This window comes from Cannabis sativa, chromosome 7 (genome assembly GCF_029168945.1).
Source record: "Cannabis sativa cultivar Pink pepper isolate KNU-18-1 chromosome 7, ASM2916894v1, whole genome shotgun sequence".
NCBI lineage: Eukaryota > Viridiplantae > Streptophyta > Magnoliopsida > Rosales > Cannabaceae > Cannabis > Cannabis sativa.
Window position 1 is genome coordinate 18821586 of NC_083607.1, and position 13936 is coordinate 18835521.

Below are 13936 nucleotides of genomic sequence, written 5' to 3' on the forward strand. Positions count from 1 at the left end.
TTCTGTTTTTCCATTTTGAATGAAAGAAATCCAACTAAGTTGAAATTTGATGTTTTTTTTTTACCATTGGCAGTCTAAGCGTATTATATATTTGAGTGTTGGCAGAAGTAGTGCTATCTTAATTATTGAAATGTGAAACTAGATTTTTATAATTTTTTCTTTTTTGGTAGGAAGTTTCTTTATTTTCTTTATTTTAATTATGGAAATTGTAGCAAGTCAAGAGGAATTAGTATTTGGTCAATTCTGTGTGATAAGTGTAGCCTATTCCACTATTGTCCTTATCAAAGAAAATGAAGATTGAAATCCACTAATAACTATCATTAGTTTTCTTATCTACAATTTTTAGACTAATGCTATCTTCAATTATCAACAATTTAGAGATTGATTTTTAATTTTCTTTTTATCTTACCCTCATTTAAGTAATATTTCTTTAAATATTAGAATATCAATTTTTAGTTTATTTTTGGATTAACTTAAGAATATATTTAAATCATTAAGCTTTCTTAAACACTAATATATTGCATTCAGTATTCAATAATAATCTTACTTTCAAATAACATAGAAAAAACCTAGCATAAAATTTAATATACGTGCCTCGCAGTAGTTTTTTGCTAGTATATATATGAGCTTATATTGCGGATTTTAATCCAACAACTCAGAGTTGAACAAATACCTAGAATTAAAAATTTCTTAGCGTCTAAAAAATTATAAAATAACTTTTAATAATTAAGTTTTAATTAATATTATTAATATTATATTATATTATTATTATCAATTTAATATATTTTATAAATATATATTAAAAACGTATCAATTTAATATATATATATATTATAAATATTATGTTTTATGAATAACATAAATTATTTACAAAGTAAATTATTCGGCATTATTATTTGGCAGTAAATTCATGTGTTGTTAAACTTATGGAGTAAGCAAGCTTATTTGCATTAGCTTTAATCTTCTAAAATTAAGTTGTGAAATTTACATGGTATACTAACTTTTGCTATTTTTTTACAAAAATACTGTCAGACGGTATTTTTTACTTTTTTACTGTGTTTATTTATAAGTTTCATACTGTAGTATATTGTGTTAAGTTTTCACTGGTGTTTTACTGGTGTTTTTTAGGTGTTCTACTGTTGTTTTGAGTTGTTATCTGCTTTGTGTTTTACTAGTGTTTATAAAAATACAATATTTTTGAAAAGATTTCCGTATGACAGTATTTTTGTAAAAATTAACCCGAATTTTAATATTTTTGTAAATTTTCCTTTATATGCCTTCTGCTTAATAATTTTTGTTTTTCATGCAGGTTACTTGGCAGCTCAATGCATTACAAGAAGCATCAGGTGAGAAGTAAATATTTGTTCATGACCTTGTACTAAAGTTATTGATTTTTTTTTTCTTTTTGTAACATTAAATTTTAGGCAACTAATTAATGAATGAATTTTTTTCTCTAATCAAGTATCAATAAATTATGAAATAGTTTAGAAAATACAAAATCCAATTTATTATTTGACAAAATAAATGGTTCAGTTAAAATTTTTGCAAAACACAAGATCTAAAATAGTATTTATCCGAAAAATATCTTAGTATGAACACTCACTGTATAGGCTATTTACTGTTATTTATTGATAATTATTTCATTATACTAACAAAATATCACAACACTGGGTGGTTTTTGATTTATCCAACAAAGCTAATAAGCCTAATATTTAAGTCACTAAATCGACAAAAAATTAAAAACACATCTTATAATTATTTTAAATTATAAACAAGAATTAAGTGTTTCTTTCGAAAACTCTACACATTGTTTTTATTTAAATGTATCATTATGTTCTTTTTATTTACTTTATATTAAATATTTATTTATAAAATTATTTATTTAATTAAATTATCAATATTATTGTATATTATAATAATTAAAAATTATAATATAGTATTTAAAAAGAAAAAACTAAAATATCTATTCTATATAAAATGTGGCTATATAACAGAAGTATTGGTTTATGAAAAAGTATTGGGTGACTCTTTTCTTAAAGTTTTCTATTCAAAAATAACAATTTTTTTTTTGCTGAGGTTAAACGGGATTTATGAGAAATTATTTTCTTTAATATATTTATAATATATTTATAATGAAGGGTTGATCATTATATTGACATATGGTTTGTTTAATTCTTTTGCCAGGGTTGGGAAGACATCGTGATAAATCAATACTTTATTTAAACCTAGATCGTACACTTCCCTGCTAAAATTTTGTTACTTGAAGGATTTTTTTGGTAATCTATTTTTGTTATTGATGTTTAGGTACCTGAATCATGGTTCTTCCCTACTCGCAGATGACAACGGTGCAACTATTCCCTCAGCTCCTCTCTCGCAAACGGCAACGACGGAGGTTGATTTTCTTTCTCTTGGTTTTCATTTCTCATAGATTTATCAACCATGTAATGTAAATCTTTCGTTTTTCATTCGTTAATTTTCTTTTTCTCCATTTGGGATCTAGATCTATTTCTTGATTTTTTTTTTTTTAATTGCTTATCTTCTTCATTTTTACTTGAGTTATAACAAGTAAGAATATTTGGGTCGATGTAATCATAACAGTATATATAGTTTTAGTTGAGCATGAATGACATTGTCCATTTGATTTTGTTTTCAGATTAGATTTTACAATCGTATTTGAATACTTAACTATATATATGTGGATCTTGAATTTATCAGGTTTGTCGAAAATATATATATATGTTTACTGGTTTGCTCAAAACAAATATACATAAACACATATGTTTTGTTGAGTCTATCATAGAGTGCTATGAGATTGATGAGAGGCTTTAAGAGAAGAATGAGATTACGATAGCTGTAGTTCAAGTTTCAAAAAAAAAAAGTCATAAATGCGGCTTGCATTGTGGAGAAGAAGACTCATGTATTACCCTAGGAGGCTTGGGCTTGAACTGAATGATTTTAGTAAATAGCCTACGGGCTAATTGAGAAAAATAAAGATAGAAGCCCAAGAGAAGAAAGCTGGCCCAAATGTAAGTATAAGAGGTTATGATGTTATGATATTAAGATAGATTTGGAGAGCAAATGTCATTGCTTTGTTATAATATTATTTGGAAGCTATTATTTCTTGTTTTTTTTATATTTTTTCTTTCATATGTCTAGTCATATATCTGCTACTTCTATTCTTTATAATTTTATCATCACCGACTCGAGTTAAGTATCCATAGTGTGTAGCATTATTATCTTTTAAATATATTTCAAGCTAAGCTTCATTCTCCTCTTCTCTTTCTAAAAATTTTGAATTTGATCTTTCACTATTGATTTTCAAATAACCCCACACACTAATTAAAATTAGTTTTCGAACCATTTTAAATTATATGTTTATTTATTGAATCTTTCTCAATTAAATTACAGAGCACCTAACATAAAACTAAATATACGTGTCTTGCACGTAACTTTCTTTTAGTTACTGAATATACGTATAGCACGTAACTTGAACTTAGTATATATGTATATATGCTTATATATATTATTCTCGTTGTAATAATACTTAATGATTTATTTTAGTTTCTCATTTTGTTTTTAAATTATTATTTTTCAAAAGTTTGCTAATATTTTTTTAAGGTGCTAGCAATTTTTTTTTTTTTTTAAAAAAAAAGTAAAGCAGTGGGGGTATCGACCTGCTCCAACCTGACCTTCCCCACTGCCCATGTTTGCCATCCTTAGAAGAGATGAATGCTCATAGTTTCTTAAAATAATTACCCACTTAACCATGATCATTCCATTTGTTCCCCTGTTAATGAATTGGAGAAACTATTCTCGTTCAAATGGGTTATCTCAACAAAGTAGTGAGAATTTTTCATTGTTGGGAGAAGAAAAAAAAAATATGTAGTAGGGTCTGCAGTCTGCACTAGCTAATGGGATTGAAGCACAAACTAATATTTAATACGTCACATAAAACAAAAGCCTTTGGTATATCCCCACTTACATCCTGGGTTTACTTTGGTGAATCCACCCACCTACAAAAATCACCTTCAAGTTGATTATTGTGATGAGAACATTGCAAATCAGATCCATTAATTTAAATTTCCTAACGAGTTAATTATTTTGCTTTCACTTTCTCGGACAAGTGTAGAAAGTACATATATACCGGCAAAGAGAATATTTGTATAGCAACAAAGAAATCAAGACAAAATGACTGAAATACTCCATGTCCTCCCGTGCTGCTGCTGCTGCTGTGTATATAATATAAGTTGGCTCTCTTCAAACAATAGTGTATCATTCACACATTCAATTCAATGGCTAATCACCCGCAAAATAAGAGCTCTTTTGATGTTGCAGCTGATGCAAGTTCACTTGACTCACTTTCCTTTGCAGGCTTGGTATGCACTCAACAGCAAAAACTGATGAGTCCTTCCACTCATAGCCATCAAGTTCACAAACAAGACCCGGAGTTCGAATTTTCTATAGCTGGGCAAGAGTCAACCGCCACAGATTCGAGCATGTGTTCTCCAGCTCATCTGCTGGTCTCAAATGGCAAGCTCCAACAACAAGCTTTCCCATTTCAATCGAAGCAGCGGCATTCGAAGACGAATAAGCCTCATCGGAAAGGCTCATCACCAGCAACCTCCAATGGTAGCAAGAGATCAAGTGATAGAACAAGTGCCATTGGAGTGTCTGATAAACACAAGAAAGAACAGAAGCATAGCACATCAAGATCAGGAATTGGTTGGAGACTAATTAAGTCATTTTCTTCTCCTTGTAGAGAATGCAGAGCAGCTACCCCAGCTACCCCGACAATCAACACACAAACTAATCCACGAGAAAGTTTCAAGCTATATTGACTTGATTTCTTTTATTCATTCACATCAGAATAAATAGCTTAGTTATTGAAATTGTAGGCTTTGCAACTAGCAAATCAGAATAAAAGTTCACATGGGTTAGGATTTTTTATTTTTCCTTTTCACTATTAACTTGAGTAAGTTTTTAAAGATTTATGGATTTCAAATTGTTCCACTGCAGTTAACTAGAGACTACAATCCCAGTCAGTCATCCTCTTCTTTTGCTTCCATGGATTTTACGACACGTGTAGCACTGCCACACCTAACTCTATATGTGACTTCAACATTCTTTCTCTTTTATCTCACTGTCACTATCTTGATTTGAGATCATCCTTCGTACTTGAACGGAGTACAACTATAAGTGAAAGTGGTTAAAGAGTGAATCATGCAAGAAACAAGGGGTTTGGCACTACTTTAAATTTTCAGTTTTGGAAAATACAACATAAAACAATTTATGTAGTTTTCAAAATATAAGACTGTTTGATAAATGTTTTTTTTTTTTTGGAAGAAGGAAGAATTCATTCAAATTCACAATCCAAAATACAAACCAAGGCAGTTGTACAAAAGAAGACATCCCCTAAACAGCCAGTACTACAAGTTACATATTATATTTTAAGTACTTTTATCCCTATTTTTAAAGTTACAAAGATTCAGCATTCTAGTTCTAGCCTTAATGGCTTAGCTTAATAGATAAACTAACCATCTTGACTGAATAAAAACTAATTCAAAGATATATTGATTGTGGTTACACCACACATAGTAAATCAAGGCAGATATCATAGCATTATTAACTGTAGATATTAAATCATGTTGATTCTTGTTACACCGACAATTTCATTCCTCCATAGTGGCAGGCCACACAAACTTGTTGACCACTTTTTGATCTTAGTAACAACTTTTTTAGTGAACTCACAGCCAACGAAGAGGTGTTGATGAGTTTCGGGTTCAGCATCACACACGGGACAATTGCTCGAGGGGAGCACAATAAATTTGGACAAGTTGTCTCAGGTCAAGAGTCGGTTGTTCAGGGCTTGCCAAGCAATAAAACGGTGCTTGGGAACACACATTCTATGCCAAATATTATTTGCATACTCCACTTTATCAGCAGCAATTAGGAAAGTATAAAAAAAATTGGCTTTAAACCTACCCTTCTGAACAGCAGCATAAACATCCTCTTTGTCAATTTTTTCTCTAAATTTCATGAGTTTTCAGAAGTACCAGCTGGCATCCAATTTTAACGGAGCCTGTCAAAAATCTTTTCCCTTCAAATAGACCGAATTGATCCATTTAACCCACAAAATATCTTGTTTACTTGAGGCAGCCCAAATAAACTGTTTTAGATTTTTTTTTATACGAATTATTTTTTTAAAAAAATTTGAACCAAACAAACCCCGATCTTAACAAGGACTACAGACGTCGGCCCAAGTCCTGGACCCAGGACCCTGACCAAATCCTGAACCTAGACCCTAACCAAGACCTGGTCTACGACCCATACCAAGTCTCAAACCCTGACCCAAACCCAAACACGACACGAACCCAAACCCAACCCTGGCCTAGACCCGATCCCAACCCCAACTTCGAACCGAGGCCTCAACCCCAATCCCAACCCCAGAGTGAGAGAAAATGTAAAAAGAATATGCTTGACAAAATAATAAAAATTATACTTACGGCATAAAAAACCAACATTTTGTGACTTGTTTTATATTACTCAATTTTTTAAAAAATTTAGCCAAACACTCCAACTTATGAAGTCAAATACCCCAAAAATTCAACATCCTGCCAAGTGCCAATAGGTACTCATATCAGAAGTTCAGCAACAAAAAAAACTCTTCAAAGTACTAATACTAAGCATGTAGCTTCAAAGATTTTGAATGCATATACTTGTATTAACTTTTTGTTGTCTTTTCATTGGTCCAGACCACCCACCCATAGGTATTAACAACATTAAAAGAAAAACGAGTAAATCGATACAGGCTAGACTTAAGATAAAACTAATTCACATTTTATGGAAGCTTCAATATATATAAAGCATGTACCAAAACGAAATAATTCACAGTTATAGGGTTATCTTCTGTTGTAAACCTAAAATTTCTAAATCACATAACATGGGGGAAAAAAAGACCCTAAAAATGGACCGCTAATAAGATATCAATCAACCACTGATATAATGTAACAACATATGCGACACAATTTATTCCATCCATCTAAGACAAACAATCTTTTCATACTTATGTTAGCAAAAGTTGTTCAAAATTTTACAAAATACTAAACTTGGCCTAGCACTCATACTTTGCCATATATACCAGCGTAGCCCTGCAAATAAAACAAATAGTAATACCAGTCAACGCTAAGAAAATACTATATCAGAAACCCCAAAATTTATGATTTTCTAGCATATATTATTTCTAAAACAAAACACTTACCTCAACAAGTTTTTCTATTTTTGCATGGAAAGAAGCAAGATATTGTTTAACTAATTCCACTGAAGGTGGTATCTGTGCAGGTTGCAAGGTGCTGAGTACTTTCTCAACTGATTTTTTAACTATCTTTTTATGTGCTTCCTTGCTGAGAGCTCCCTCACACCACTTTGGTTTCAGTAACTCTTTCACAAAATCTATGAGAGCAGAACGAAATTGCAACTGTGCTTTGGATTCTTTACGTACAACTACTCCTTCCACAATGTGTCCAGCTACAGTTTCAATTTTTTGTCCTACGCGGTCCGCTTTTACATGTAAACTACCACACAGCCCATGCTTCTGACTTCGATGTCTACCATCACTGGTTGCTTCGGTAATGTCCTTGACATCAAATGAACCTGAAGAATTCTTTTGCTTTGCTACGGACCCTTTTTCCCAGCCAGTAGAAGTTCCCACAACCTCCAGTTCAATCATATCTTTTCCTTGTGTTTGGCAGTTCTTACCTAGGACTTTCCCATGATACGTATTATGAGATGATACAGACTTCATATCATCATTACATGCTAGGTCTGGGGCATCTGGAACCACGTCACCATGATTTTGGGGATGCAATATATTTACAATTGATGACCCTTGACTATAGTAGGAAGCTCTCAAGGATACGTCCCCCGACTTGGATAACTCAACAACATCACGAAGAGGATCATACTGGCTTCCAGTAGATGACATCATAGAGCGAACTAAGAAAGATGGTTGAAATGGTACAGATGGCTCCCAATCATTCGAATAAGATATACGATTTGTTGAGGGTAAATTATCTGGTTCAGAACCATAGTGAGAAGAACTTTGAAGAAATGAAGATCTCAAGCCAAGAGGACTTGGTTTTACAGAGGAATAACTTAATGGAAGAGAAGATTCTGTCCAGGCTGAGATACGACTGGATGATAGCATGCCAGTAGTCAAAAGAGAATTGCCTGAGCTTGAATTTGGAGATTGGCTAGTTAAAGTCTGATTATTGAGTGTAGGTTGGCTTTGGATGCTAGTAGGTTCCTCCATACTTCTAGAATGAGAAGGTGGATTTATAAAATGATAATTGGTTGATGATATAATATTTCCACTTGAAGAAACTCCGTACTCCGGATGCAAGCTTTTATTTAATACAGGACCATCTCGATTAGTCAGAGTGCTCCGGCCACTATAGTCATTAACCGACTTGATTTGACTTTTATTTTCCCTTCCTACATCCTTAAATGAAAGGGGAAATACTTCTCTCTGAAAAGACACAAATTTAGGCATTTCAAGAATATTATGAGAGGCTTTTCTTTCTAAGTGTTCCAATGACTTGATGCTATCAGAATTATTTCCAACTGAAGGTGCTAAGGCTTCAGGAAAACTAGGTGACCTCGATTTCTGAGTAGTTTCTCTTAAACCTGTTAAAGGATAATGTGTTAATTAGAAACATCTTATAGAAGGCCATATAGACACAGAGACACTCTAGAAGACATAGGATATACCTTCAAGTTGGACTTCTACTTTATTATCTGCAACACCATCTACCTCGCTTTGCAGAAGATCATTATTAAGACGATCTTTCACATGCAGAAACCTACAAGAACTACCTTTGATGCACCAGCCTTTTGCATAAAAGTCGCATATGACTGCAGGACGTTTATTTTGATCCATGATCTCAACACCAGGGGAGTGACTTCCAGTCTCTTTCCCAGATGCAACCAATCTGAAAATCCTAATAATCAGGAAATTGTACAAGAACTTTGGAATTCGTAAATAACTGGCCACAACATAAAATATCATAAAAAGCCTAAGCTAAGCCATTGTGTTTTTCTTTTCAAAATAAAAAAATGAAGAACAAATACATCTAGTATCATCCAACCTTGACAATTTTCGCTTTTCATCATTGCAGGACTGCAGTGCCGTTTGCTTAATTTCATACTGCGTATAGAGAACATCTTTCTGCCTGACACAATTATTCATCAGTAAAACAGCACCCATATCTTTTCCTTCAGCAAAAGATGAATTGGACCTTTTAGCGTTTGTGATGTCGCTAACACGCAAATCAGGATTGACATCCAAAGTTTGTTCTTTGTGGTATTTCTTGGGGCTCTTTGCTGAAAGTGTTTCACCATCTGTTTTGTTTACTGCAAAGTCTACATTTATATAACTCTCAGAAAAAGCTACATTTTCCGATAATTTCTCTCTAGTAGATGAACTTAATCCAAAGCTCCCATTACATCTCTGAGATTTCAAGTCATCTCTAACAGCTATAAGAAGAAAAATTAAATAAAATACTAGAATAGGAAAATCTCTCTAAAGTATATTACTAAACCCAGTATATGCTGACATGTCTCCATGAGGTTATCCGTGTAAGCAAAAAGTTAACGCTAAAGTACCCTAAGTCTACTGTTTTGAAAAAGAAGGCAAGATGTATAGCGTAACAGCATAGTGCACATCCAAGCAAGCTATTAAACTACAGCTCATACCATAAGCATATGCAACTACGCTTAGAGAGAAAGAGGGAGGGAGGGAGGGAAAGAGAGAGAGAACATAAAAAGGGAGGAGAGAATAAAAAACCTTTAGTTAAAGAAGGTATAAGACTGGGCCATGAGATCATATTCCCTACAATTTTTGACAACAAACACAACTAATACGACATGAATTATTGCATTAAAGAAGAAGTTACTCAATTCACCAAAATAATACATAGAAGCATGGGGTTGGTATGTTCCAACCCCAATAATTATTTTGGGCAACTTAGGGCCAAAAAAAAAAGGGTGAGAACTGGACCAAGCTAATATCTAAAAGCCTAACTTGACAAAATTAAAAAATGATCTTTTAGTTGCACTTAGATAAAGTTAGTGGTTGAATCAACCATCAGCCTTGGAAGGTCCACAAAAACATAGATCTTGTCTAACCATTATGATCGTCACTAGCATTCTGCTCTCAAATCTGAAATATCTTCTGCCTTAAAGGTAAGCCATGCAATATTTTAGCCAAAACATAAAAGATAGAACGAAAGGAGTAGGGATTTTGAAACTCAGTCTTCCTATTATACCATACAATCTTTGAGAGGTCATAAACTCAAGAATATTGATAGCAGTCCACATGAGGAATTGAACACCAAAACTAATGGTTGCAAACCACAGCCTTAACCTACTCTTAATGAGTCACAAAAGGCATGGTGATATGGGTCTATAGTGAGGAACATTTCTTTGACTAATGGTGGTTGAATATTGATCTCTTCTTTCTCTTATGTGAGCATATTGCAATCCTTAAATTGGCATGGGCCCCCAACTCATGCTTATTACATGCACGTATTTCAAAGTTTTTCAATATTGATAGTTTATTCCAATTCAAGTAAAGCTTAGAGAGATTTTGATGCAACTATCCATATCTAAACTCTAAAGATGATGAACAGATGACAACTCTCTCTTGAAAGTGACAGCTGCATCTTTCGGAACATTAAGTCAGAGCTGGAGCAATTGTGGTAAAAAGTTAATTTTTATGTGTAATTTTATAGAGATATATACACACACACACAAGACCAAAGACATTGTAAATCTTTTCTTCTGCTGCTTTATTATGTTATTTAATATATAGCTGTAATTTTGTCATTTCCTCATGACCATCGATGATTTGTCTCTCTATTATCAATAATATAGATTGAAATCTATTATGATTCTTATATAAACTAAAAGAAAAGAAAAAGATGTGTTGACTCAAGTGCAAGGAAAGAAGGAACGTTATTGGTCTTTATGGATGGATCAAATGAGCATCCCACCAACTATGTAGTGCACGAGAATGTCTAAAAATTGCACTTCATGGTTCCGTCAAAGTACAAAAGATTTAGGTGCTATCATGGCTGTAATGAATAGAAATGAAAATGATAAATCATACAGCAATCATATTTTGCGTTAATGAGGCAGAATATAAAATTGGATCGATGTTGCATGCAGCTTGAAAGAATAATCTTTCACAAACCTTCAGAAGTAAAAGAGTAAGAAAGCTCACTGAATAAACTAGGATTAAGTAACACATATGTACACTTAACTTGGATTCGAAATTAAGAAAGATCTATCCTATAATATGCAAACCAACTTGGGCCTACCTGCAACAATAGATGGCATCTAGCAATATGCCCTACCTGAGTTTAACTCCTCCATTCACACTCCAATCTTTTTGTGGTATTATTCCTTAAACCCCCAACAACCATTCGGTCAGTTAGTTAGTCTTTAACTAACTTAACTATCAATTATGACAGGAAGTATATTGTGTCCCTTGGCCTATATAAAGTGGACTACTCGTCTCATTTCAAACATTTCAAAGGGAGAATCATAAAAAAAGAAGAAACACAAGAATAAGGGCAAGAAGGAGAGAGACACAATACAGTAGAGAGAGAAGTTAGAGTGAGAAATGGAGAGAGATATCTGAGGGAGAGAGAGTTGGGATTGGGAAATTGTATTGAGCAACATTGTTGATTATGTTGGCTCGGGTTAGTGAGTTAATGAGTGTTGAGGCGATTACACCATGGATGACTTACTGTGATTATTTCCTTGTAGCTCCTGAGATTGATATCTCTTATTCTCATTATCAATAAAGATTGATGGCAATGTTTCAAATTGAAGTATGACCATGTTCACAATGAACCTAGAATCGGAACTAATATAAATCTCTTGTGTTATTGTGTCTGACAGCCATTTAGATTCATCTATGTTATATTTTTCTAGTTTAATGTGTTTGCTGGTTTTTGTTCTTGATTTGTTTGTTTTGATTTAACTTTTGTTTGTTTAAGTGTGATCTTGATGTTAGAATTACAGAAATTAATTCCTATGTATCAAAGCTAAATTTCCTACACTTTTTCATATTACCCCCACAACATTAAGCTCCCTTAAAAAATCACTACGTGTTGGGATGTGCATGCTTGCAAACTATACTAAGAAGCTTGTGTATTTATGGTTCTTTACAGTCATGAGACCGTGCCTATTTTGTGAAGAGCATGTGCTATATACTACAACATAAAACTAGTTTAAAACCACCTAACAACAGCATAACCTTAAGGAAAGTATAATGTTAAACCTTTAGTTAGATATAGTGCAATCTCGATTTGGACGAGCCAATCATCCCAATTCCCATGCGCTCACAATCAGTCAACCCTATTCCCTTGCAAGATTTGACATTTACACCAAAACGATTTTCAAAACCCTTTTAGCATAGTTCTAGCGGGCACTAACACTTACAATGTCCATCCAACCAAGAAACTTCCTTACCTTACATTTGGCTAGCCAGCACCCCGAAACTGTAGTATCACACTTACAATCTCTATTTAAGACTTTAAATTTATTAATTGAAAAAGATGAATATGAGAATTTTATGCACTAACACTAAAGAAGTCTAATTTTTCCGAGTGAGACTCCTGTACTTGATCAAACATATAATCTCATTCAAAATTACAGCATAATCTAAAACAATATCATTCTAACTAATTCTAAAGTTTAACCAAACCCCCCCCCCCCCCCCCCCCAAAGAAATTAGAAAAAATATTCAACAACTTAGCGCATGACAAACAGAAATTGAGAAAGCAAGCATTAATAATGGCATCAAAACCAAGCAATTTAAACAGATAAACGACGGCATAAGAATATTTAGACCCAATTACCGTCTTTTTGATGATCATCATCATTAGCTTCAGGGGTTGAAACTGACATATCGTCATCGCTTTTCTCCTGAACTTGTTGTTTTTCGTCGTCATCGTCTCCTACTTCTTCGACTTGATCGTCATCATCAATAGACGAATCGGAGACTTCGGCCGGCGGAGATTGAGGCATTGCACAACAGGTACGGTTCGGTAACGGGTTCGGAGTGGTTTCGGCGAGATGAGAGTCAGTGACCTCAATCGCCACCGGGTGTAATTCCGTTCCTTGCGGCGAGACTCCTGTTGTTTTGGGTTTCGGTGTTGTTAAGCAATTGTTTTTTTTTTTTTTTTTTTTTTTTGGCTAGAACAAGAGTTGATAGCAAATTTTAATTTGGGAGTTTTATTTTACCAGAAAATTAATTTATATAAAATGCATATTTTTCTATTTTTTTTCTAATATTATATATTAAAAATATCTTTATTTTTATATATTAAAAGTAGTTATGTGTTTGCAATTTTATTTTAAGAGAAACACTATTATATTAATTTGAAAAAATTACATGTTGTAAGTAGAGATGAAAATTCCTAACTAAAAATAATCAGTATCTACTATAAGAGCAAATTTAGTCATAATATGGGCATAAGTATTAGGAGATCTTGGTACATAATAAATTTGTCCTCGTGGAAAATAGGACACTAGAAAGTTAACATTATTCAAAATGAAAAGTAGAAGTAAATAAGTGAGAAAATTGTAATCCTTGAACTACCATGAGTGCATCAGTTTCAATATAATCTGCTGACAAATTAAGTGATAACAGTAGACTTAAAGCCAAGCTCAATGCTTCCATTTCTTCTAATTTGAAACAGTCCCGAAGAGGCTTGGATAAAGCCGCAACAAATGAACCAGCAGAGTTTCTTAAAACCGCACCAACACCAACAATACCTTTAAATTTATCAATGGCAGCATCTGTGTTGAGTTTGAGACTTTCTGAAGGTGGAGCCAACCATCTTGGCTTAGAATTGAAACCAGTAGAAGT

General features: G+C 33.1%; 1 protein-coding gene across 3 annotated transcripts; it reads right to left on the reverse strand.

Moving 5' to 3' along the window:
- Window positions 1–6836: 6836 nt before the first annotated feature.
- On the reverse strand, window positions 6837–13288 carry LOC115698043 (protein FRIGIDA-ESSENTIAL 1). Of its 3 annotated transcripts, none has more exons than XM_030625229.2 (5): window positions 12924–13288; window positions 9144–9408; window positions 8767–8987; window positions 7259–8682; window positions 6837–7148 (listed from the first exon to the last, which is right to left on the reverse strand). In XM_030625229.2, the coding sequence occupies exons 1-5, from the start codon at window positions 13090–13092 to the stop codon at window positions 7119–7121; spliced, it is 2109 nt and encodes a 702-aa protein (XP_030481089.1). In that variant the 5' UTR covers window positions 13093–13288; the 3' UTR covers window positions 6837–7118. The 3 variants fall into 3 exon arrangements, with proteins under 3 accessions (XP_030481089.1, XP_030481087.1, XP_030481088.1); XM_030625227.2 differs by having other exon boundaries at window positions 9144–9531; window positions 12924–13287; XM_030625228.2 differs by having other exon boundaries at window positions 6955–7148; window positions 9144–9417.
- Between the last annotated feature and the right edge of the window lie 648 nt (window positions 13289–13936).

What these genes read in the sequence shown, in the direction of transcription:
- LOC115698043 (XM_030625227.2), bottom strand. Translation starts at nt 13,092, where the DNA reads ATGCCTCAATCTCCGCCGGCCGAAGTCTCCGATTCGTCTATTGATGAT. An exon ending in TGATGATCATCAAAAAGACG is followed by an intron (nt 9,532 to 12,923) that starts GTAATTGGGTCT and finishes TTCTTCTTATAG; the next exon opens with CTGTTAGAGATGACTTGAAA. An exon ending in AGTAGAAGTCCAACTTGAAG is followed by an intron (nt 8,683 to 8,766) that starts GTATATCCTATG and finishes ATCCTTTAACAG; the next exon opens with GTTTAAGAGAAACTACTCAG.